At 39.0% G+C, this 25973-nt stretch overlaps 2 protein-coding genes and 1 long non-coding RNA gene across 7 annotated transcripts in view; 2 read left to right on the top strand and 1 right to left on the bottom strand.

Annotated features, from left to right (window-relative positions):
- The first annotated feature begins 221 nt into the window (after positions 1-221).
- TIMM9 (translocase of inner mitochondrial membrane 9) lies at positions 222-17478 on the top strand. 3 transcript variants are annotated; one of them, XM_032344345.1, is made up of 5 exons: positions 222-351; positions 2668-2751; positions 15373-15437; positions 15814-15909; positions 17068-17478. In XM_032344345.1, exons 3-5 carry the CDS (start codon positions 15399-15401, stop codon positions 17200-17202), a joined length of 270 nt encoding a protein of 89 aa, XP_032200236.1. In that variant the 5' UTR covers positions 222-351; positions 2668-2751; positions 15373-15398; the 3' UTR covers positions 17203-17478. The 3 variants fall into 3 exon arrangements, with proteins under 3 accessions (XP_032200236.1, XP_032200237.1, XP_032200238.1); XM_032344346.1 differs by having other exon boundaries at positions 222-453; XM_032344347.1 differs by lacking the exon at positions 2668-2751.
- Positions 9847-24757, bottom strand: TOMM20L (translocase of outer mitochondrial membrane 20 like). Of its 3 annotated transcripts, none has more exons than XM_032344344.1 (5): positions 24546-24757; positions 24373-24416; positions 23450-23531; positions 18676-18818; positions 9847-11730 (listed from the first exon to the last, which is right to left on the bottom strand). In XM_032344344.1, exons 1-5 carry the CDS (start codon positions 24679-24681, stop codon positions 11719-11721), a joined length of 417 nt encoding a protein of 138 aa, XP_032200235.1. In that variant the 5' UTR covers positions 24682-24757; the 3' UTR covers positions 9847-11718. The 3 variants fall into 3 exon arrangements, with proteins under 3 accessions (XP_032200235.1, XP_032200234.1, XP_032200232.1); XM_032344343.1 differs by lacking the exon at positions 9847-11730 and adding an exon at positions 12977-13016; XM_032344341.1 differs by lacking the exon at positions 9847-11730 and adding an exon at positions 17472-17713 and having other exon boundaries at positions 24546-24755.
- LOC116591449 overlaps positions 24758-25973 on the top strand; it is a 28397-nt gene continuing 27181 nt past the window's right edge. The window contains exon 1 of the long non-coding RNA XR_004286010.1: positions 24758-24934. This is a non-coding gene — a long non-coding RNA (uncharacterized LOC116591449). The remainder of the gene's footprint in view (positions 24935-25973) is intronic.

The raw sequence follows: 25973 nt of genomic DNA, 5'->3' as shown, positions 1-25973 counted from the left end.
AGGACCCGGGATTAAGTAAATTCGTTTTACAAAAACTCTCGACAGATTCGGGTAGTTTTCGGTGAGGAAGTCAGGCATAGAAGGCACTGAGTAAGTATACAATTCAAAACTTAATCCTTAGAGAATTTTAGAATTCACTGGAGATAGCGGCTTTTCCTCCAGAGTTCCCTGCTTTGTAACGAATCCGCGTCTTAAAGTCTAAAGGGCTATTTGACATCGCCTCTCCCACGTGTTCTCTCCCATCCAGCGACTGCGGCGCCCTCCCTGACCCGGACCCTCCGCCCCTAGAATCGACTGGCAGCGCAGTCCCCCAACCTCGCACTGGTGTCGGATGCGAGAACCTGTGCTCAAGTATGGTCTCTTTTCTCTGCGCTTAGAATCTCGGGTTCCCAGGCGGAGGGCACCAGGCCACGCTCGGGAAGGTGGCGGGATCTCTGGAGGAGGCCGCCGCGTGTACGTGGGACTTGGGGGTTGGGGGGGGGTGAAAAGACTAGCAGGGCGTCCCCAGAACGGGTTTGGGCGCTGCCCGGGGACCGTATCCCTGGGGCGAGGGTCGGAATTTGAAGCTCTGAGCCACCCCCAATCCGGATTTCGGGAGTCGGGGTCTTGTTTTGGAGCACTGAGTTAAATTTAAAGCATCCACGCAGTGACCTTGAGCTGACAGACAGGAGACCCTTCTTTAACTGAAAAATCTTCTCTAGACAGAATACCATGATCCCGCACCCCTTACCTGATACCGCTGATTTTTGAGGACGCACTATTTAGACGTTTCCCTTTGTGCATTACGAAAGTTTTTAAAAATTAAAGCAAAAAAATGTAATCTGTAAAAGTTAAATAAGTTTATTTCTGCATCTCATCTATTTTCATAGAAAAAAAATCTTAGAATTAAAGGGATCTTAGGGGCTCAGCTTTGGAGAACCTTTTGATTATTCTTGATACATTTCTGTAATTATTTGTCATTATTTCTTATGCCAGTTACAGTTCTCTCTTCGTTATGGGGCACTTAGGTACCTGTTTGTTCACTATTTGTTTTATAATGTAAGTGAATTAAAAGATAACGTCAGAGACTTTGAAGATGACTTAACTCCCTTATTTTGTAGCTGAAACTTAAATATGAAAGAAAAAATGACCTTCCCTTTGTCGTCTCTAAGGTGTGACAGTAGGCAAAGAAACGTATTAAAATTACTTGAATAAATAATTTGATTTGGATCTTACAAACCCCTTTGATATCAGACTTGGGGTTAAAACCCAAGTAATCTTGCCTCCATCTAGTCCAGTGCTCATAGGCTCACCTTTCAGGCCTGGAATCTATGCTTTAAACCCCAAAGCAATAATCTTTCAAAAGTATTTTTTGCCTGTTTAGTAGTTAGCTGAGTTGGGGTTGCCAGTTAATCAGACATAACTTACTAAACCTGCTGCAACTCTAAACCAAAGGAATATGTGGCAGAGCCCCATTTTTGTATTGATCAGACAAGTTCAGATCAATTTAGACAATGAACTATCAAAGACAATGATAGCGCCAAAACAAAAAAATACGGCTCACAAAATTTTCTTACATTTCTTTTGTGTTGTTGTTAACATCTTTACTTCCTCTTTGCCGCTCTCATATCTCCATGCATATGTAAATAGATACACTTTTTTTTTTGGTGACGGGTTTGCAAGTAAGTTTCAGACATGACCTTTAGCCCTAATTTCTTCAGCAAGTATCTCCTTAAGACCAGTCTATTACATAGCTGCAATAAGATGATCACACCTAATAAGGTAACTTTCAGATTTCTGCAGTTATCCCCAAAATGTCTTATTTTTAACTCAGAATTTTTTTTTTTTTTTTATTTCAAGGTCCAAAGTTCACACAGTGTTTGGTTGTCATGACTCTTTAGTCACTTAATCTAGAACAGCCTTCTACACCTTTTATGACTTTAACTTTTTAAAAAGACTAGTATAGTTCTCTTACAAATTGTCCTACATTGTGGATTTTTCTAGTTATTCCCTCAGGATCAGAATCTGATCAAACAATTTTGGCAAGAATACTACATAGTCAGTATTGTGTCTTTATTGGTCATTGTGGGGACTGCCAGATCTTTCCAATGTAAAGGGACTGTTTTCCTTTGGTTTAAAGTAACCTATGGAGATACTTTGTGACCATGGATATATCCTGTTCCCCAACTACCTTTCACCCAGTAGTTTTATCATTCATTCATGATCCTTGCCTGAATCACACAGTACCAGTCAGGCAGAGACTAGGGTCAGTAGTTCTGATAATGGTCCAGTACATCAGAAGAATCACTTATTGTAAACTAAGTTTCAACAGAATTAGAAATTTTGCTCCAGACATGGTACAGATCTGCATATGATCCAAAAAAGAAATAGAGGACATCTCCCCTGTCACATCCTAGTCCTTTGGTTGTTTTGTTTTGTTTTTAGAAATTTGTGGGAATTGTTTGTCCTTGTGTGTTTACCTGAACATACTACCTGGAAAGATTGAGATGTTAAGTACTTATTAATACATATAACACATATGCTAAGGAATTGTAACCTCAGAATAGATTGAGGAAACTAATTTCACTTATTGAAAACAATTTAGCCCACAGAAGTTTAGATTTCATCAAACAGACTTAGAGTTTGAAGAGGCCTCAGCAGTCATATTGTAATCCCCTCGTTTTTCAGGTAAGAAATCAGTCATTGGAGACATTCAAGCAAAGATTGGACAGCTAATTTTCTGAACAAAAGGAAACTCATGCATCAGAAAAGGTTTGAATTGATGGCTAATAAGATTTCTCTTTACTCTTTTTTTTTTAAAGATTTTATTTATTTGACAGAGATCACAAGTAGGCAGAGAGGCAGGCAGAGAGAGAGGAGGAAGCAGGTTCCCTGCCGAGCAGAGAGCCCAATGCAGGGCTCGATCCCAGGAACTTGGGATCATGACCTGAGCTAAAGGCAGAGGCTTAACCCACTGAGCCACCCAGGTGCCCCAATTTCTCTTTACTCCTAAGTTCCCTAGTTTTATTATATATTTTGTTTGACAGAAAAATAACTTAGCATTGTTATCATCATTCTCAAGACCTAAGCCAGAGATTCTAGAAACTTTCTTATCCATTCCTTCCCTCTGCAGGCTTCACAGATAAAACCATAAGGTAACCTCTGATAGGATATTTGCTTCCACAGTAACAAACATTTGCTGTAATAACTGAAAACTAGGACTGAATCAAAGAAGCCATATTGTTTCTGTCTGTTTTCACCATCAGGTGGTTTGTGTGGCTGTTGGACTTTGTCAGCACAGTTTAGGATTAAATAACTAAAATAGAATGCCTCGAGACTTGGAAGACCCCAAACTAGCAACTAAAAATGAAAATCATTCCCTCAATCATCTCCAGTATTTTCTAGGGACAAGGACCTATAATTAAGTATACCATAATCTTGATATTGTCAACTGCAGAGAAGAGTTTTGGAGACCTCGGCACGCTTGAGAAAACTATTAGCTCTTAGCTCAGTTATAGGTCTGGGAAGATAATTGAAAAAATACATATGTATAATTGAATGACTAGAGAAAAGAAAATCACAATGTTAACATAGGGGTATTGAATAGAACTATTTCTCTTTTATTTTCCAATTCTAAAGAAATAAATTACTCACGATAAACTTTAAAGGAAGAGATATATACTGTTAATGACTATATATTAAAAATAATACCAAGAAAATAATTTTTATTTTTTTAGAGATTTTATTTATCCATTTATTTGAGAGAGAGGGAGAGCATGCATGCAAGCAGGGGTAGAGGCAGAGAGAGAGAATCTGAAGCAGACTCCATGCTCGGCATGGAGCCAGATATAGGGCTCGTTATCATGACCCCGAGATCACAACCTGAGCCAAAACCAAAAATCCCAACACTCAACTGACTGAGCCACCCAGGCGCCCCCCACTCCGTAAATAATTTTTAAATAAAATTCATACCAAGAACATTTAGGGCACTCCTCATCTATGTGTTGTCAAAGACTTCCCAATAACAACCACCATTTGTCACCATGAATTGTATACCAAGGGGCGAGTGGGGTAGAGTTGACACAGTTTTACCAGTCTCTGAAACTTAACATTTAAAGATTTCATACCTTCCACCTTTCTGAAGTCCAGTTAAAAAGTGATTATATATGATTTTTAACCTGAAGAAATAAAAGGATAGGAATAGGGAAAAGAATGGGATTTTGACATCACAGTCAGTGAATATGCAAATTTCTAAGGTTCCTATAAGTAAGAAAATCAGATCCGTTTTTGGTTTTGGTGTGAGGTGTAGAAACACCGGTGTCCTGAAGTAGAGTGAATGTGCTATACAATTCAACAATTCTAAAGGTTCATGATCTTAATGGATGAACTTCTGTCATTTCACTTAGAGGCCTATTCTGTAGTGCATGTTTTATTGCCCTTGGATTTATTTTATTTTTATTTAAATTAAGCTAATTAACATATAATGTATATTTGTTTCAGAGGTACAGGGCTGTGATTCATCAGTCTTACATAATACCCAGTGCTCATTACAACACATACCCTCCCCAATGTCCGTCACCCAGTTACCCCATCCCTCCACCCCTTTACCCCTAGCAACCCTGTTTGTTTCCTATGATTAAGAGTCTCCTATGGTTTGTCTCCATCTCTGGTCTTGTTTTTTTTTTCCCTCTCTTCCCCTCTGATCCTTTGCCTTGTTTCTTAAATTCCAGTGAGATCATATGATAATTACCTTACTCTAATTGACTTATTTTGCTTAGCATAATACCCTCTAGTTCCACACATGTCGTTGCAAATGGCAATATTTCATTTCTTTTTTTTTTTTTTAAAGATTTTATTTATTTATTTGAGAGAGAGACAGTGAGAGAGAACATGAGCAAGGAGAAGGTCGGAGAGAGAAGCAGACTCCCCGCAGAGCTGGGAGCCCGATGCGGGACTCGATCCCAGGACTCCGGGATCATGACCTGAGCCAAAGGCAGTCGTCCAACCAACTGAGCCACCCAGGCATTCCCTCATTTCTTTTGATGTCTGCATAGTATTCCATTGTATATATATATATAACCACATCTTTTTCCACTCATCTGTCGATGGACATCTAGGTTGTTTCCATAGTTGAGCTATTGTGGACATTGCTGCTATAAACATTGGGGTGCAGGTGCCCCTTCGGATCACTACATTTGTATCTTTAGGGTAATCGCCCTTATATATATTTTTAAGTTCCCACAAAACAGTGTTTCATTTAACACCTGTTTTCACAAAAGTTATCTTACCAGTTCTTGGATCTTTTCAGGCTGTTTTCTGAGTGAGAAGCCAAAAGAGCTCTAGTTCTGAGCATTTGCTAAAACTTCGTACACTGCCCACTGAATCTTACTCTTTGGCAGATATTAGACAGCTGGACAACTTCATTTTTTTTAATATTAAACTTTTTGAGATTGTTATAGATTCCGTCCAGTTGTAGGGGAAAATGCAGACACACCTTGTGCCCTTTACTTGGTTTTTCACAATGGTAACATACTACAAAACATCACACAGTATCACAACCCAGATGTTGATGATACAGTCAAGATATAGAATGTGTCCATTATAGAAGTCTTTCATTTTGCCTTTTTACAGCAATACTCCCTTCCCTCCTACCTATATCTACCCCCTCCTTAACCCCTGGCAATCACTAATATTCTCCACTTCTTTAATTTTGTCATTTCATGAATGTTAATATAAATTATATATATTTCACTCAGTATAATTCTCTAGAGATTTGTGCAATGTTTGTGCATCAGTAACTCATTCCTTTTTATTGCTGAGAAGTAACTCCATGGTACTGGTGTACCAGTTTAACCATTCACCTACTGAGGAACATTGGGGTTGTTTCCAGTTTTTGACTGTTACAAAGAAAGTTTCCATATACATTCAACTACAGAATTTTGTGTGACCATGGGTTTTCATTTCTCTGTGATAAATGCCAAGGAATACAGTTACTGGGTCGTATGGTGGTTGTATGTTTAATTAAGACACTGCCCAACTGTTTGCTGGAATAGGAATTACTACTAGGAATATCTGAAGTGATCCAGTTTTTCCACCTACTCACCAGCATTTGGTGTTGTCACTGTAAATTGTAATAATTTTATGTTTTATTTTTAAGTTCGTGATCCATTTTGAGTTAATTTTTATATAAGTCATATATAAATGAGAGATTTAGTTTGAGGTTAAATTTTTTCTTTTGGATGTATAGTTGTTCTAGTACCAGTTGTTGAAAAGGCTATATCCTTTACTTCATTGCTTTTGCCCCTTTACTAAAAATCAGTTGGGCATATTTGTGTGACTAATTCTGGGCTCTTTGTTCTGTTCCATTGATCTGTGTGTCTGCTACTCCACCCATAACACATGATACTGATTACTGTAGCTGTATAATAAGTCTTAAAATCAGGTAGATGTATTTCTCCCATTTTGTTATTTATTTTTTAATTTAGCTATTTTTGTTTCTTTGCTTTCTAGTATAAATTTTAAAATAATCTCGTCTAGGGGCGCCTGGGTGGCTCAGTGGGTTAAGCCTCTGCCTTCAGGTCCGGTCATGATCCCAGGGTCCTGGGATCGAGCCCTGCATCGGGCTCTCTGCTCGGCAGGGAGCCTTCTTCCTCTTTCTCTCTCTACCTGCCTCTCTGCCTACTTGTGATTTCTCTCTGTCAAATAAATAAATAAAATCTTTAAAAAAATAATAATCTCATCCAAAATTATAAATCTTCCTGGGACCTTGATAGGAATTGCATTAAGCCTCTCTATGTTAATTTTAGGGAAATGGACATCGATACTATGTTGAATTTTCCAGTCCGTGAACACAATATGTCTCTCCATTTATTTAGGTGTTTGATTTTTTTTTTTTATCAGTATTTTGTAGTTCTCAGCATACAAGTCTTTTTTTTTTTTTTAAAGATTTTATTTATTTATCAGAGAGAGAGAGGGGAGAGAGTGAGCACAGGCAGACAGAATGGCAGGCAGAGGCAGAGGGAGAAGCAGGCTCCCCGCCGAGCAAGGAGCCCGATGTGGGACTCGATCCCAGGACGCTGGGATCATGACCTGAGCCGAAGGCAGCTGCTTAACCAACTGAGCCACCCAGGCGTCCCTCAGCATACAAGTCTTGTACAAGCTTTGTTTGGTTTGCCCCTAAATTTTTCTTAAGTGACTGGGTTTTTTTATTTTTTTTTATTTTTTATTTTTTATTAACATATAATGTATCATTAGCGCAAGGGGTACAGGTCTGTTTCTTAAGCGATTGTTAATGGTGTACTTTTCATTGTCCGAGTGTTCACTGCCAAGTATATAGAGATAGAAATTGATTTTCTGCATGTTTATCTTGTATCCTGTGACTTTCCTGAATTTATTAGTTCTAAGTTTCTTTGTGGATCCCTTGGGATTTTCTTTTTCACAATTATGTCATTTTATTTTGTCAATTTTATTTTCTTTCATAACAGTCTGTATGTCTTCTTTCCTTACTTCCTTTTCTTGATTTATTGCACTGGGTAGAACTTCAGCAGTATATTAAGAGTGGTAAGAGCAGATACCCTGCCTTCCTCACAGTCTTAGGGGAAAATATTTAGTCTTTCATCATTAATTATAGTATTTTGTAGATGCTGATTATTAAGTTGAAGTTCTCGTTTCTTTATTTTAGAGAGTTCTTATCATGAATGGGTGTTGAATTTGTCAAATGCTCTTTCTGGATCAATTGATGGGATCTCATTTTTCCCCAAATGCTGAACCAGTCTTGCAGCTCTGGAGTAAACTCCACTTATTTAATGTATATAATTATTTTTATATATTGCTTAATTACATTTGCTATTATTTTGTCAAGGATTTTTATGTTCATTTTATGAGGATATTTTTCTTTTATTTTCTTTTGTGTACTGTGGTTTTGATATTTAGATAATAATAAACTCATGAATAAGTTGTTAGATTTCTATATATGGAGTTGTTTGTTGTGCTATTATCCTTTTGATGTCTGCAGAGTCTATGGTAATATATCCTGTTTCATTCCTTATAATGATAATGTGATTTATTTTTTTATTACTCTTCCTAGAGGTTTGTCTGTTAAAATCTTTTCAAAGAACCAGCTCATTTTATTGACTTGTACTTGTTTTCATTTTCTTTTTTTTTTATGATTTTTTTTTTAAGATTTTATTTATTTGACAGACGGAGATCACAAGTAGGCAGAGAGGCAGGCAGAGAGAGAGAGGAGGAAGCAGGCTCCCTGCTGAGCAGAGAGCCTGACATGGGGCTCACTTCCGGGACTCGGATCATGACCTGAGCCGAAAGCAGAGGCTTTAACCCACTGAACCACCCAGGCACTCCATTGTTTTCATTTTCATTAACTTCTGCTCTTTATTATTTCCTTCCTTCTACATGATTTAGGTTTATTCTGTTCTTTCTCTAGGTTCTTGAGGTGAAAGTTTAGAGTGTGGATTTGAGACCTTAACTTTTCTCAGTTATATGCATTTATTTGTCAGTTTTCCTCTTAGCTCAGATTAAACTGTGTCGCACAAATTTTGATGTGTTGTATTTGCAGTCTCATTCAGTTCAATGATTTTTTTCTTTCTTTGAGATTTCCTCTTTGACCCATGGATTATTTAGAAGTAGTGTATTTCCCAAATGTTTGGAGATTTTCCTGTTATCTTTTCGTTACTGATTTACAGTTTGATTCTGTTGTGATCAGAGAAGACATTCTGTATAATTTCAATTCCTTTACATTTGTCGAGTCTATTTTTATGGCCCAGGATATATGGTTTATCCAGGTCTGTGCTCCATGGGCACTTGATAAAAATACATATTCTGTGCTGTTAGGTAAAATGTTTTATAAATGTGGATTGTGGGTTGATATATCCTTGTAAATTTTCTATCTCCCTGTAAATTTTCTGTCTAGTTCTGTTGATTCTTCTGAGATTTTTTTTTTAATATTTAATTTATTTATTTGACAGAGATCACAAGTAGGCAGAGAGGCAGGCAGAGAGAGGAGGAAGCAGGCTCCCTGCTGAGCAGAGAGCCCAATGCGGGGCTCGAACCCAGGACCCTGGGATCATGACCTGAGCCAAAGACAGAGGCTTTAACCCACTGAGCCACCCAGGCGCCCCTAGTTCTGTTGATTATTGAAAGAGGAAAGTTGAAGTCCCCAACTATATCCTTCTCTTTTTCCTTTAAGTTTTACTTTGTATTTTGCCACTCTCTTGTTTGGTGCATACAGATTTAGGATTGCTTTGTTTTCTTGGCAGATTAATCCTTAAAGTCCCTTTCTGTCTTGTAATTTCCTTTGCTCTGATGTCTGTTTTGTTTGATATTAATATACCCACTATTTTCTTTTGTTTGCATGACAGATTTTTTTTCTATCCTTTTATTTTCAACCTGTATCATTATATTTGAAGTAAATTTCTTAGAGACAGCATATAGTTGGCAATGTTTTTTAATCCATTCTACCAGTCTCTTTTAAATGATTATTGAGACCACTTATATTTAGTGTAATTGTTTACTAGGGCTTAAATTATTTTAAAGATTTTTATATATTTATGAGAGAGAGCAAGCGCACATGAGCACATGAACTGGGGGAGAAGGAGAGGGAGAAGCAGGCACCCCGCTGAGCAGGGAGCCCAGTGTGGGGCTTGATCCCAGGACCCCAAGATCACGACCTGAGCTGAAGGCAGGCACTCAACTGACAGAGCCACCCAGGGACCCCAGGGTTTTTTGCTATTTTCTTAATTTTCTGTTCTCCTTTTCTCTTTTTCTTGCCTTTCTGTGGATTACATGAATATATGTTGACATTTCATTTTGATTTATCTATATAGTATTTTTGAGTATGTCTCCTTATATATCCTTTTTAATGATTGCTGTAGGTACTACATGATATTTACATATCTGATTACAGTCTAATGGTGTCAGCACCAGTTTCAGTGATACACCTACCTCCCTTTGCCTTTACCATATTTATTAATACACATTTAAATTGACATTAGACAGTTTTATAATTTTTGCTTCAACTGTCAAACAGTTTAGGACACTTAAGAAGAAAAGTGTATTGTACTTATTCATATTTTTTATTACTCTGTTTTTCCTCCTTCTTGATGTTCTAAGTCTCCTATTATCGTTTCCTTTCTGTTTAGAACTTAATTCTTCTTTAAGGATAGATCAGGTGACAACAAATTCTAGTTTCCTCCCTTTGAAAATGTCTTGATTTCCCCTTCATTCCTGAAGTGTATTTTTTCTAGATACAGGCACTGGGTTGACTAATATCCTAATTGTTTTCCCCTATAGGTAAGATGTCACTTTTTCACTTGCTACCCTTTTTTGTCTTTAGTTTTTTAAATGCTTGGCTGTGCTATATGTTGATATAGATTCCTTTGTGTTCATGCTCTTTGGCATTCATTCAGCTTCTCTTGGATCTATATAAATTTATTTTTGCCAAATTTGGGAAGTTTTTAGCCATTTCTTCTAGTACTTTTACATCCCTGCTCTTTGTTCCTCTTCTTCCAGGACTCTGTTGAAACAACTGTTTGATCTTTTATTACATTCATATAGGTTCCTGGTACTCTGTTCATTTCTTTTTTTCATTATAGTTTTCTGTTATTCAGATTGGTTAATTATGTTTTCTGTCCTCTGATTTGCTGACTGCTTCCTCTGTCCTTCATTCTGGTGTTGATTACATCTGTTCAGTTTGTTTTGGTTATTTTTCACTTCTTAAGATTTCCATTTGGTTCTTGTAATATCTTGTTTGTTTCAGGGATATTCATAACTGCTCATTGCAGTATTTTTTTTATAATAACCATTTTAAAATCATTGTCAGATAATTCCGAATCCATCATCTCAGTATTGGATATATAGAGAGAGTCTATTTTTCATTCAGTTTGAGATTTTCTTATCTTGTGGTATGATGACCAATTTTTTTTTGTAACTTAGACATTTTGCATACTGTATTTTGAGGTTCTAGATCTTGGTAAACCTTCTTCTCTAGCCGGCTCCTTTTGCCACTGCTCCATTAGCAGAAGTGGCGGTGGGGGGGGGGGGGCATGCTGCCTCATTACTACTAGATGTAGGAAAGAAGGGCAGGGGCCCTGACTCTGTCACTTAAGGTGTATGGAGGTGGTGTGCTCCTCGGTACTGCTGAGCAAGAGTAGGAGTTATGGCTGTCCAGCAGGCCTCCACTGGTATCACCCTGGCTCAGAGTGACTGGTACTGCTCCCCACATGATCTCCACTGACACTGGAAGAGGGTACAATGAGCTAATTACCATGGGACAGTAATGCAAGCCTTGAATCTCAAAGAGGCCTCCTTTGATACAGCCCAGAGGGGAGAGAGAAGGGTACCTCATTACTGCCATTGAGGTACAAGTCCAGGTTCCTCATGTTGTTTCCACTGACACTTGTTGGGGATGGGGTAGCCGTCATTAAAGCCCAGTAAGGATGAAAGTCCTTGCTTCCTAGTTTCCCTTCTGTGAAGTCTGGCGGACTTAGTGCCTCATTACAGCTTAGTGAGGGTGGAAATGTAGGCTCCTCAGTTGGCTTATAGTGATGTGGTGGATGGGGGATGCAGGCCACAGTGTTTTTGTTTGCCTGGAGTATACAGTTATTGTTTAAAAGTTTTCTATTTTACAGGCTTCCCCTTTCCTGGCCCTTTGGCTAGAGAGGGCCAGCTTTGGAGAGATGGGGGGTTTTGACTGTGCCCATTGGCATTTGCAGATTGCTGGCTTCTTCAGCTCCAACTCTGTGATATAGGAGACAAAAATGAGAGAAAGTAAAATTCCCCACTGTTTTGTTTCTCAGGTCCCAAAGGCCCTGGCCAATATACTTTCTTTTCTCCACCTTTTAGAGTCTTGTGTTTGTTTTATATGTCATGTCCAGGGTTTTTAGTTGTACTTAGTTTGAAGAATAGGGAAAAACACATCCCTTGCTCCATCCTTCCAGAAGCACAAGTCCTAAACTGCATTGTATAATATAGACTCTTCTGTGTCTTTGACTGGTTGGTGGTGTTGTTTTTTTTTTTTAAGATTATATTTATTGGGGCGCCTGGGTGGCTCAGTGGGTTAAGCCTCTGCCTTCGGCTCAGGTCATAATCCCAGGGGCCTGGGATCGAGTCCCGCATTGGGCTCTCTGCTCAGCAGGGAGCCTGCTTCTCCTCATCTCTCTCTCTGTCTGTCTCTCTGCCTATTTGTGATCTCTCTCTCTGTCAAATAAATAAATAAAATCTTTAAAAAAAAAAAGATTATATTTATTTATTTGACAGAGATCACAAGTAAGCAGAGAGGCAGGCAGAGAGAGCAGGGGAAGTGGGCTGCTTGCCAAGCAGAGGGCCTGATGCGGGGCTCAATCCCAGGACCCTGGAATCATGACCTGAGCCAAAGGCAGAGGCTTTAACCCACTGAGCCACCCAGGCACCCCTGGTTGGTGGTATTTTTTTTTTTCTATTTATTTACTTTTATTTTTTTTAATTTATTTTTTATTTATTTTCAGCATAACAGTTATTCATTGTTTTTGTACCACACCCAGTGCTCCATGCAATCTGTGCCCTCTCTAATACCCACCACCTGGTTCCCCCAACCTCCCACCCCCCCCACACCACTTAAAACCCCTCAGATTGTTTTTCAGAGTCCATAGTCTCTCATGGTTCACCTCCCCTTCCAATTTCCCCCAACTCCCTTCTCCTAACTCCCCATGTCCACCATGCTATTCGTTATGCTCCACAAATAAGTGAAACCATATGATAATTGACTCTCTCTGCTTGACTTACCACTCAGCATAATCTCCTCCAATCCCGTCCATGTTGCTACAAAAGTTGGGTAGTCATCCTTTCTGATGGAGGCATAATACTCCATAGTGTATATGGACCACATCTTCCTTATCCATTCGTCTGTTGAAGGGCATCTTGGTTCTTTCCAAAGTTTGGCAACCGTGACCATTGCTACTATAAACATTGGGGTACAGATGGCTCTTCTTTTCACTACATCTGTATCTTTGGGGTAAATACCCAGTAGTGCAATATTAAGGGGGGTTCTATAAAAGAGGAAAAATCCTAAGAATAACATTGAACAGAAATAATAGAGACAATCTACAGAAAGAAAGACTTCAAAGATAACACGATGTCAATAAAAATGTATCTATCAATAATCACTCTCAATGTGAATGGCCTAAATGCGCCCATAAAACGCCACAGGGTTGCCGATTAGATAAAACAACAGGACCCATCCATATGTTGTCTACAAGAGACCCATTTTGAACCTAAAGATACACCCAGACTGAAAGTGAAGGGATGGAGAAGCATCTTTCATGCCAGTGGGCCTCAAAAGAAGGCTGGGGTAGCGATTCTCATATCAGATAAATCAGATTTTAAACTAAAGACTGTAGTCAGAGATACAGAAGGACACTACATAATCCTTAAAGGGACTATCCACCAAGATGATCTAACAATTGTAAATATCTATGCCCCCAATATGGGAGCAGCCAGTTACATAAGAAAACTGTTAATCAAGATAAAGAGTCATACTGATATGAATACATTAATAGTAGGAGATCTTAACACCCCTCTCTCAGAAATAGATCATCAAAGCAGAAAATCAAGAAAGAAACAAGAGCATTGAATGACACATTGGACCAGATGGACCTCATAGATATATACAGAACATTCCACCCTAAAACAACAGAATACTCATTCTTCTCAAGTGCACATGGAACCTTCTCAAGAATAGACCACATACTGGGTCACAAATCAGGATTCAACCGATACCAAAAGACTGAGATTATTCCCTGCATATTCTCAGATCACAATGCTTTGAAACTGGAGCTCAATCACAAGGAAAAGTTCAGAAGGAACTCAAACACCTGGAAGCTAAAGACCACCTTGCTTAAGAATGTTTGGATCAACCACAAGATCAAAGAAGAACTGAAACAATTCATGGAAACCAATGAGAATGAAGATACTTCGGTCCAAAACCTATGGGATACAGGAAAGGCGGTCCTAAGGGGGAAACACATAGCCATCCAAGCCTCCCTCAAAAAAATTGAAAAATCCAGAACACAGCAGCTGTCTCTACACCTTAAAAAACTGGAGAATCAACAACAAATTAAACCAACTCCACACATAAGAAGGGAAATAATCAAGATTAGAGCTGAGATCGATGAGGTAGAAACCAGAGATACAGTAAAACATATCAACGAAACTAGAAGCTGGTTTTTTGAAAGAATCATTAAGATCGATAAACCAATGGCCACACTAATTCAAAAGAAAAGAGAGAAAGCCCAAATTAATAAAATTATGAATGAAAAGGGAGAGATCACAAGGAACACCAAGGAAGTAGAAACAATCATCAGAAGTTATTATCAACAGTTATATGCCAATAAGCTTAGCAACCTAGATGAAATGGATGCATTCCTGGAAAACTATAAACTCCCAAAATTGAACCAGGAAGAAATCGACAACCTGAATGGTTGGTGGTATTTTATAACAGCACAGCTATACTTGAAAAATTATGACCTGTTGGTATTTTTCAGGTATTTTATATGGTAAAAACATAGGCAGTTGACCCTTAAACAATAGTACAGGTTTGAGCTACACTGGTACACTTATATTCAGATGTTTTGATAGTACTTTACTATTAATGTCTTTTCCCTTTTTTTTGTTTTGTTTTGTTTTGTTTTGTTTTGTTTTGTTTGAGAGAGAGTACATGTGTTGGAGTGAGCCAGGGAGGGGTAGAGGGAGAGAGAATCTTAAGCAGACTCCCTGCTGAGCATGGAGTTCCATGTAGGGCCTGATCCCATAATGCCATGAGATCATGAGATCATGATCTGAGCCAGAATCACAAGTCTCAGCTTAATGGACTGAGCCATGCAGGTGTTCCATGTGGGTGATGTTTTTTAACAATTAATAGAAACTTTGTATTTATGTAGAGATAGTAAAAGAATCATTATTATCAGAGGTCAAAGTTATATTAGCAACCAGTGGAATAGTTAAGATTAAGTACTTGCAGGAAGACACCAGAGATCTCTTGGTTTCCTTTAAAACTCTACTAGGAACGAGGCTTTAACAAGTAACCTTGCAAGGTAACAAAGCAAGCTGTTTTAAAACTGGAGATTTGGATAGCAGGGGCTTTTGGGTCCCATAGCCAGCATTAAAAAATCTAATTCTGTAAATGGTAGGGTTCTTCGTTGCCATTAAGGACCTGGGGGATTGTGGAGGGAGGGGGATATAATTACATACTCCACTAGAAACTTATAAAATGAGGACAATAATTTCAGGTAAACTTTGTTTCAGTTCTTTTTCATAAACTGTTCTTGTTTTAATTACCTAACTCTTTAGCTAGCCTAAAAATATTTGTTCACAGACTGACAAACTTTTTCTTAATCTTTAAATCAGGTGACTAATAAACATACCTTTAGAATATGGCTGCACAAATACCAGAATCTGATCAGATAAAACAGGTAAGGTATTATAACTAAGAAAAAAGAATTTTGCAAAAAAATTAAGGCATAACTGGGTGCAACCATGTTAGTTAGTGATCTTAGAAAATAACTTCATGTTTCATTTCTAGAAATGGATTTTAAATGATATGAAACATTTTTCAAATAATTTGACAGATATCCAGGAACAAATAAATATTTAACTAGAAAACTGGACTATCTTTTGGTAGATCATACCATACATGTCTATTTATGCCCATTTAAGTTAGTGAAAGTAACTGTTGATTTCAAGTATTATAGGGTATTTTCCTCAGATATAAAACATCAGTAATTAAAGTATCAAAACATGTTTGTTTTAAAAAACCGAATATTGAATAATATTCTGATTTATTTGTAGTTTAAGGAGTTTCTTGGAACCTACAATAAACTTACAGAAACCTGCTTTTTGGATTGCGTTAAAGACTTCACAACTAGAGAAGTGAAACCCGAAGAGGTATGAAAAATGTCCCCAGGCCACTAAAAATTCTCTAAGCTTGTCATAGAAAATAGAAATGGGATGCCTCTAACCATTTCCCTTGTTCCTAGTTACTACAGGAATTTGGGTTGCTTCATATATTCTATTGCTCAGAGGAACTGAAGCAGTTTGGGACCCATGGCATTGAATTTAATGATCCCAAATTTAATATGATAGTCTGCCAGATATATATACACACACTGTAGCATGGCAGATTTTTTTTTTAATTTTTTAAAAGCTTTTATTTATTTTTCTTAGAAGAAGCAGAGGGAGAGGGAGAAGCAAACTCCCTACCGAACAGGAAGCCCAATGTAGGGCTCAATCCCAGGACCCCGGGATCATGACCTGAGCAGACACTTAACGGACTGAGCCACCCAGGCGCCTCCCCACCTTTTTTTTTTTAATTTTTTTTAAATAAGATGCCTAGGGCTTGCTGAGTTACTGTTCCGTAGTGGAGATTCTTACTAATTAGCTTTCAGTCAAGATGGCCTGGCTAGAAAATATTGATAGGGCTCTTCTGTCTGACCCTGACAACTCTGGTTAATTTTGGAAAAAGCGGAGCTTGAATATGGTGGCTCATATTGCATAGGTGGACTCTGCAAACTCAATCCTATGAGAAATCTTAATTTTTAATATCCTCATCAAAACATTTATATTGGCTAAAAGTGACATAAACTTCCTCCAGTGTCAGATGTTGATCACCATTCATGCCAAGAACATATAACCAGCAGTCAACAAGTCCTTGTTAAATAAGTTACAAAGCTTAAAATATTCTTGTTTAAGTGTAATTCTTGTTAGAAAGAAATGTGGAAATTTAAGAATGTGCAGAATGGAGTTTCTCATTTAAAAGGAACAGACTTACTCCTGGGCCTATGTTTTAACAATCAGATGAGGGATGGAAAAAGCAGGGACATACCATTGTTTTTAGTGCTTACAAACTGATAGACATTTAGTATATATTAATTCTTGTAAATGGATAAAACTAACAATTGAAAGTTATGATCACTTGCTACTCATTCATACCATTTAGTTCTTACATATTCAAAGAAAAGTACCCCATGGTTGTTCATTTAGAATACGTGCACTTTTTAAAAATTAACATTTCTGTGTTGCCTCTTGGATCTTCTCTATTTCTAGACCACCTGTTCAGAACACTGCTTACAGAAATATTTAAAAATGACACAGAGAATATCCATGAGATTTCAGGAGTATCATATTCAGCAGAATGAAGCCCTGGCAGCCAAAGCAGGACTTCTTGGCCAACCACGATAGAGAAGTCATGATGGATGGACTTTTGATGAAAGACTGGCAGCAGCGGTTGCGATGGAAGTGAGGATTCATCTTGATAGAATCCCAGGAAAGCAGCAGCCACCCTATTAAACTGTCAGTCATGACTTTGGCAAATGGAAACAACTGGAGAAACAAAATTGCTGTTTACCGAGAATAATCAAAATAGAAGGTCTTATTGTTCAATGAAAATAATAAGATGCAACATTTGTTGAGGCCTTAAGATTCAGCAGCTTGGTAATTTCATTAGAAAAATAAACCATTGTTTCTTCAATTGTGACTTTTAATTTTAAAGCAAAATATGTGTTCAATCATGTATGAGATAGAAACAATTTTTTATTACTAAAAGTAAAATAAATGGAAATATCACTGAATAGTTGTTTATACTATATATATAGTACCATAGTATTCTGACTGGACTGTGGGTACGTTGAAATGTTTTTCAATCACGATCATCCTCCAAGTATTCCTGTTCATTCATGTCTGCCTCAAATTGCTGGTAAATACATAAAATCGTTACTTGCTAATCATTTCAACACACGATCATTTCTTGCCTCCCTTATTGTGTCAGGGTGGGCATTATACATTCGTATCCTAGCCATATTTTGCATATGTGTACGGGAAACATCCCATCTGAGACTACCTTGGGAATGTGTAAGAGTTGACTAATATGCTGTAGTGGAGACTGTTTCGTGTTTTGTTCAAAAGCTGAGTCCAACATGAATGATTCTGAGTCCAACATTATACAGTGTATTCTCAGGCATGACATGTGATCAGTGCAATAAAAAGTGAATCAAAGTTTAAGTAGTGTCTTAGGGCAAAATGAATCCTAAAACAAATCCAAGCATCTGCAGGAAATTCTAGTTGATGAATAAATATACCAAGAAATTGGGTAAAGGTTAAGTAGACTAATACCCACTAGTAAATTGGCTTATGAGGGGATTTCATTTGGTACCAATCTAAAGTTGCACTTAAGAGAACACCAATTTAAATTAGCCTATATGTTTCCATTATCAAAGTGATTTTTATGTTTTGTCATATTTGAAGCCAAAAGTATTATTCTGCTTTGATAAATTAATGGTTTTCTGAATTACATCTTACTTTTAAACTATTGCATCATTTAACTAACATACCATTTAACTTACAGGCCTCTGTTGCCATTGCAGCCAGTAATCATTAGGTCTTTAAAGGTACAAAGACAAAATACTAACAGTGCTACCTTTAAAGTTGAAATGTTGAAACATGTATAAGACTCAAAATACACAATCCACTGTAAGTTAAAGGAACATGAAAAAATAAGCTTGTTTTATCATAAGGCAAGAAAAGCAACCAAAAATTCAGAAATTTTACTCATTTAATGCTCCCATCCATACACAAACTTTGCTATTTTTATGCAATCAAGCCTAATATGGTTATTTACTGTGTCCCTTTAGAAAAGACAATTAAGTATGTGCTCACCTGGCAAATAAGGGGAATTTTGTGCAACAGCATCTCAAATACTTGAGGAGGAAGTGTGTGTTTGAAAACCTTCAGAAGTTCCTGTGGTTGTCCACACACTAAAAGGGCAGTGCTGAGATGTTCAACCCCCAGCTGACACTCTCCTGAAACAGATGGATAAGATTTAAAGCAAAGTGTTAACGTTCTTTCAAATAAACATTCCACAGATTACCAAGAAAGCACCAGATGTTAAAATGGGGGAGGGGGGAAGTGTCAAACTACAGATTACTTATCATAAAAAGAGTAAAGATTATAAATGGGGAAAATGTTGGGCTGCCTATTAGATTCACTGTGATCAAGCTGCAAGATGAATAATGTTGTGACCCAAATTACTATTAAAAAGTGCACTCTTGATTTAGAAATGTTTGTGTTCTACAATGTGTGTTTGCAAGACCAGGGGTATTGAGTGTTTTTTAATGGTTGTCTTCTGTTACTGATAGGAGATAGGTTACCCTTTTTTTTTTTTTTAAGATTTTATTTTTATTTATTTATTTATTTATTTGACAAGTAGGCAGAGCAGGGGTGAGGGGGAAGCAGGTTCCCTGATGAGCAGACAGCCGGATGCAGGGCTCAATCCCAGGACCCTGGGATCACGACCTGAGCCGAAGGCAGAGGATTTAACCCACTGAGCCAACCAGGCGCCCCAGAGATAGGATACCTTTAACTCTACCTGTGTGACTGATGAAATATGAAGGAAACACCTGATGTTCTTGCTAAATGAGACTTTTCAAAAAACAGATTGTATTATCAAAAAGTTTGAAACAGGGTTTGGTGTAACACAAATTACATAGCTAGGGGAAGACAGACTTATGAACTTTGATTTCTAAGTAGTTTTAAGATGAATTTTAGGATGATTGGCTATAAAAATGAAAATTTATATAGTATGGAAATTAATCATAGAATTTCTGTCTAAATAATAACATGGAATCACTTAGTCTTACTGCTTCATTCCAGGAAACTGACGCAAAGATCAGTGACATGATTTAAGTTTTCAGAACTAATTAATGCCAATTAATAATTGAACCTAATTTCTGAACCTTGAGACCACAGGATGCTGCCACTCTTCAGGTGTTACATAATTTCCCATTTATTGGTTGAAATACGTGGTCATCTGAAGGGAAAAGTGCATGATGGATGGAAAATACTGCTTCCCAAAATTTGTATTAAGTTTAAACTGAAAAACCATCAGAAGGACATTTCTTAGATGAAATACTATGCTAGTGTTTTACTAATAGTTTTATTTTATTAAAAATTTCTTTATTTTAGAGAGATACTGCAAGCCAGGGGGTAGAGGGCAGAGGGAAAGAGAGAATCTCAAGCAGACTCCCTGCTGAGCACAGAGCCTGAGGCAGGGTTCCAGTTCACTATCCTGAGATCATGACCTGAGCTGAAAGCAGGAGTCAGACACAACTGACTGAGTCACCCAGGTGGCCCTCAGGTGGCCCTAAAAGGTTTATTTTAAATCAGTAAAATTACAGCTTTATGGAGATGACACATTAGATCAAAATACTATTAAAGAAAGATAAAGATGGTGCCTCCTGTCACGGTGCCTAGGTGGCTCAGTTGGTTAAGCATCTGCCTTTTGCCCAGGTCATGATCTCAGCACCTTGGCACTGAGCCCCGCATCAGGCTCCTTGCTCAGTGGGGGGTCTGCTTCATCTTCTGACCCTCCCCACTGCTCATGCCCTACCATTCTCTCTCTCTCAAATAAATAAAAAAATATAGTGCCTCCTCTCAAGTTGATAGAGCTAATGTAAAAAAAAATAATAATAATAATCAATTTGATCAAGTAAGTCCACCAACCAATAAATTCAATCAAATCAGCTAATTAGAAATTTCAACCAAAATTATTGGCTTTAAGGTCCTATGGAGACATAATCACAATTGAGATGGCTATAGGACTATACTACTTGACAGCAAAATAATGAAAATTAGGGGTATGGCAGAGAGGAGTGGAGAAAATTGAAAGGATTACAGAAAACTAGGTGAAAATTTATTGCATTAGAACACTTTTTCTCAAACAGTGTATTGTAATAACCAAGAGAGTTTTAAAAACTACTGACTCCTGGGTTCCACCCCAGAGATTCTGATTTAATTGTTTTGGGGTTTGGTGGGGATTTAAATAAGCAAGCAAGATGAGAACTCCATTAGAAATAAAATACGGATATAAATAACCCTTAAAGAGCTAATAATGTCAATTTAGGGTTTTACAGAAATAATGTTATCACCCTTAAGAGGTAAAAAAATTTTAATTTTCTTTAGAGATTTTTATTTGTTTGAGAACACAAGCAGGGCGGAAGGACAGAGGGAGAGGAGAAGAAGACCCCCCCTCCCAAAGCATGGAGCCGGATTCAGGGCTCAATCCCAGGACCCTGGGATCATGACCTGAGCCGAAGACAGAGGCTTAACCAAATGAGCCACCCAGGTACTCCAGAGGTAATTTTAAAAACCATGTCTGCTTTAATCATCTCAATATTTATAGCATTTTCACCTCTAAGTCTAACTGAACTATTACATGAAAGCTTTTAAACATAAAGAATATATAATGTAATAATTATTTATAATTCCTACTTTTTCTCTCCATATTGATACTATCCCAATTCAAAAAATGTTAAAGCCAAAAGGGTTTATCTATTTTAATTGCCCGTAAGTCCAAGCAGTATCCACATTTAGGAATTAATCCAGAGAAATTAATTCTGTGAGGCCTCCAGTTTTTTTTTTTTCTTCCAAGATTTTATTGACTGATAGAGTGTGCAAGCACAAGCAAGAGGAGAGAGAGAATGTGAAGCAGACTCCATGCTGAGTGAAGAGCTCTACCCCCTGGTGGAGCTCAAGACGCTGACATCATGACCTGAGGGGAAACCAAGAGTCAGACCTCAACCAGTGAACTACCTAGGCACCCCATGAGGCATCTAGTTTATATAATTGGGGGGGCACTTTTAAGATTTTATTTTTCTTAAGTAATCTCTGTCCCCAGTGTGGGCTCACACTTATAACCCCATGATCAAGAGTCACATGCTCTACTGACTAAACCAGCCAGACTCCTGGGGGGCCCTTTTCAAGGAAAAAGAATATAAAATTATGAATACAAAATTGCTAGGACTCTTCCCAGAACCTTCAAAGAAACTTGTGCAAATGAAATTCCTTCAAGTTTTGGGTTTTTTTTTTTTTAAAGATTTTATTTATTATTTATTTGACAGACAGAGATCACAAGCAGGCAGAGAGGCAGGAAGAGAGAGAGGGGGAAGCAGGCTCCCCGCTGAGCAGAGAGCCTGATGCAGGGCTTGATCCCAGGACCTTGGGATCATGACCTGAGCCCAAGACAGAGGCTTAACCCACTGAGCCACCCAGGCATCCCAAAGGTCCTTCAAGTTTATACTTTACTACCTTGTATAAAATTGTATAAAATCATTCCTGTTTATATCATTTAAGTCATTTCTAACTAATCTTGTCATTTTTAAGATATTTTAGCCCATTTATAAAACTACCCAGAAGAAAAGATGAGTATTAAATAAAATACTAAAACTTCAAATTATAACATTAATGTGCAATGACTACTCGTTTCTCAAAACCTTTATCATGGCATTAAGCCACTGATTCAAAGTAAAAATCTTGGGTATTGCTATGAATTGTCCAGGATCTTGACTTTGTTTTTCATAAATTCTGGAGGATGCTGCCTCTTAAATGCAGGGTGAAAAAATCTTTTTTTAAAAAAGATAAAAGAGCAAGAACAGCTACAGGCACTGCGATGAGAGGAAATCTGCAACACTTGAAAAAAGATACATAAAGGGGTATCATGCTTACTTAACTAGCAACATGATTCATCCCTTACAAAAGAAGTCCGAAAACAAATTATTTTCCTTTCCAGGTTTAGCACCAGAACAAAGACATGATTATTACATACAGCATTTATAAGATATTTGTATTATGTATTATTTATATTTATAAGTTTATTATTTATATTATTTATTATTATGTTATTTACACCATCATTTTACCTAATGATACTGTGAAGCCTTCTCAAAACTATGTGGAATTAGGTGGGGATAAATTATAATTCAAAATACAGTTTATGGCCATTAAGTCCAAGGTAGCTCCAAGGTAGCTCCTTCATTACTACATCAGACACAGTACAAGAATGGTTATTTATAATGATTTCATCATCAAAAATAAGTAATTATTGTGTTAAGAATACTCTAAGAATGCAGGAAAATTTTTATAAAACAGTTCAATTTTTTTAAAGTTTTAATTCATAAAACATTTAGTCACTTGCAAAAGTCATTTACTTAGGAATTTTACCTGAAAATAAATGAAGTGTTACTGCATTTGGCTTTGCTTCTCCATGTGCCCATTCCCAAGAAACCTGGATGCTATGTATATAATTTGGTGAGATGAAAAGTATGATTAAGTGAAAAAATCTCTTTAAAGCAAGTTGGTTAACACATCTAGGTTTGTTTGTTTGTTTTTTCCTTTGAGAGAGAGAGAGTTGGGGGTGAGTAGGGGCAGAGGGAGAGAGAGAATTTTAAGCAGGCTCCACACTCAGCTCGGAGCCAGACATGGGGCTCAATGTCACAACACTGAGATCATACCTGAGCCGAAATCAAGAGTCAGGAGGCTTAACTGACTGAGCCTCCCAGGTACTCCCAAGTTTTTTGACATACTAATACCAATCAAATATTTTTTCAACATATATTATCATAAGTAACTGCTTACAAAAAAGTATTTACATTCTCACCTCTGGATAACCAAAGTTGTCCCATTCGTATCTCTTGCAGAAAAAGTTCTTGTAATTTTTCATTCTTTGCCGGATCCCACAACTAAAAGAGTAACAAAATATTTAACAATGAATAATGCATGTAAGGTATAAGATTGCTGATCAAAATTATTTAATTTTTATTTAAAAAGCACATCTTGAACCTAATCTCCAAATCCAAGGTATGATAAACACAGTTGTTCTTTCTAATATTTAAAAGAACTTCTTAACATGGAATTATAATTTCAGGCAATTAAAAAAAAATCCACGGCATATTGAAATTAAGTTGAGATGCTCGTAATAGCTCTCATCTGTATTTTACCCAAGTTCCTAAGTACACACCGCAGAAATCCCTGTGTAATTAACTACAACACACCTAGTTTTGTAGGTTGCAAAATTGTTTTCTTGCCTAGGGTATTAACAGTGTTTGCTGATTTGGCAGAGAGCATGGTGAGGGGTTGGCAGGGCAGTTGGTGGTGTTCAGAAGCATGCTGTAGTTTGCTTCAACCTGGTTCAGCAAGGTGACCAGAGTCACAGGATGGTGTCATCATTGGTACCATGCCCAGGGCTGGTCTTTAAAGGTAGGTAGGGTGGACAATCCTTGACCCAAAATTTCAACTCCCTGGCCCATCACTTCAGGTTCGGTCTGTTACAGTTGGAGGGTTTTTGTGTTTTGTATTTGCTGTCCCCAAGAATTCTCTTTTTAAAATGGGATGAGCCTTTTCCTAACTCCAACTGATTCTTCCTTTCCTTCCTTTTGCAAGCGCACGATAAAAACCACACGTAGGCCGAAGGTAGCGGGGCGCGGGTGCGCAGAGAGGCGGTGGGAAATGCCTGCTCGGAGACCCCGAGACCCAGCGGGGGGGTCACTCACTATAACGCCCCGTCTCGGCTAAGCACCTCACCTGGGCGCCCGGTCCCTCAGCCTTCCGCTGCTGGGCTCTTCTTTCTGCAAACACAACGTGGCACCCGCGGCTCGGGACCCATCCAGACGCCCGCGCGCGCCCCGCAGAGCCCTCCGCCCGAGGGCCCGCCCTCCGTCCACCCGGCCCGCCGCTGCCACCGCGGTCTCACTCACTGTCCCGCAGGCGGCGCCTGATCGCGGGGTCGCCACGCCGCTTCCGGTCGAAGTAAACACAGTAGCCCAGGAAGGCAACGGCGCCGCAGGCCGCCAAAGCCGCCAGGAGGCCGAGGACGGTGCGGACGCTGGGCATCCGGCCGCGGACGTCTAGGTGCCGAGCGTTGGGCGCGAGCCGGCGAGCGCGGGGCGCCGGCCGGCCGGCAGGGGGCGTCGGCGCGGCGCCCATGCGGGCCTCGGGGCTTCCTGTGCGCCCGGCCGCAGGCGTGCGGAGCCGCGCGTCGACGCCCTATCCCGCGGCCAGCCGAGCGAGGAGGAAACCGACGGTCCGAGAGGGCGTGTGGACAAGGTCTCACGGCCACCGAGTCGCAGAGCTCTGTTCGAACCAGGTCGGTCGCACTCCAAATTCTGAACCTTTACCCAAACGCGCTCCTCTCCCTGTGCCCACGACGCCCATCCGGACAAATCCCAGGGTCAGGAACCTGGTTAGCGGCACTGGGTCCTTTGTGAGCCCGTTCCCTCTCCTGCCAACCGAAGTTGACTCATCACTTCACTTGGGTCTTCTCCTAGCTCGCAGCTCTGCCCACAGAGCACCTGAACACTGCTAGCCCGTGCCCCCGACCTGGTCTGCTGTGTCGCCTGAGTAGAACCCACTCACCCGAAGTCCCCAACCACCGTAGCTCAAGAGCGGGAGGAAAGAATTTGGAAGCGATAAATATTAGCCCCGGGGCGGGGGGAATGAGTATTTGTTGGCTTGGGGCTGACAGCCAAAGGTCCCAGAGTACAATCAATTCTGAGAGACCCATGATGCTTACTTACTAGGCTGGCTGCGTTTCTTTCTAATATTTGCTTTATTCAGACATAGCAGGAAGAATGGAGGTATGACTGACCTCAAATACAGAGTTTTGATTTTTTTTTAAGATTTTATTTATTTAATTGGGGCGCCTGCGTGGCTCAGTGGGTTAAAGCCTCTGCTTAACCCATCATGACCTCGTTACAGGTCATGATCCCAGGGTCCTGGAATCGAGCCCCGCATCAGGCTCTCTGCTCAGCAGGGAGCCTGCTTCCCTCCTCTCTCTCTGCCTACTCCTGATCTCTGTCTAATAAATAGATTTTATTTATTTAATTGGCAGGGCGAGAGAGGAAACACAAGCAGGGGAGTGGGAGAGGAAGCAGCAGGCTTCCCGCCCAGCAGGGAATTCCATGCGGGGCTGGATCCCAGGACCCCAGCATCATGACCCCAGTGGAAGGCAGATGCTTAATGACTGAGCCACGGAGGCGCCCTGAGTTTTGATTTTTCTGCTGAGCCATAGAGAAGCTAGTTAAGGACCTAAAGAACTAAATAATTTCTTTTTTTTATTAGGCTACTCAACTGGTCTTTACAATTTACTGATATCATTCGTGTGTGCTAACACGGTGCTCAGTGCT

The sequence above is a fragment of the Mustela erminea genome, chromosome 5 (assembly GCF_009829155.1).
Source record: "Mustela erminea isolate mMusErm1 chromosome 5, mMusErm1.Pri, whole genome shotgun sequence".
Lineage (NCBI taxonomy): Eukaryota > Metazoa > Chordata > Mammalia > Carnivora > Mustelidae > Mustela > Mustela erminea.
Note: the sequence above shows the minus strand (reverse complement) of the source record. Positions and strands in the feature narration are given on the sequence as shown.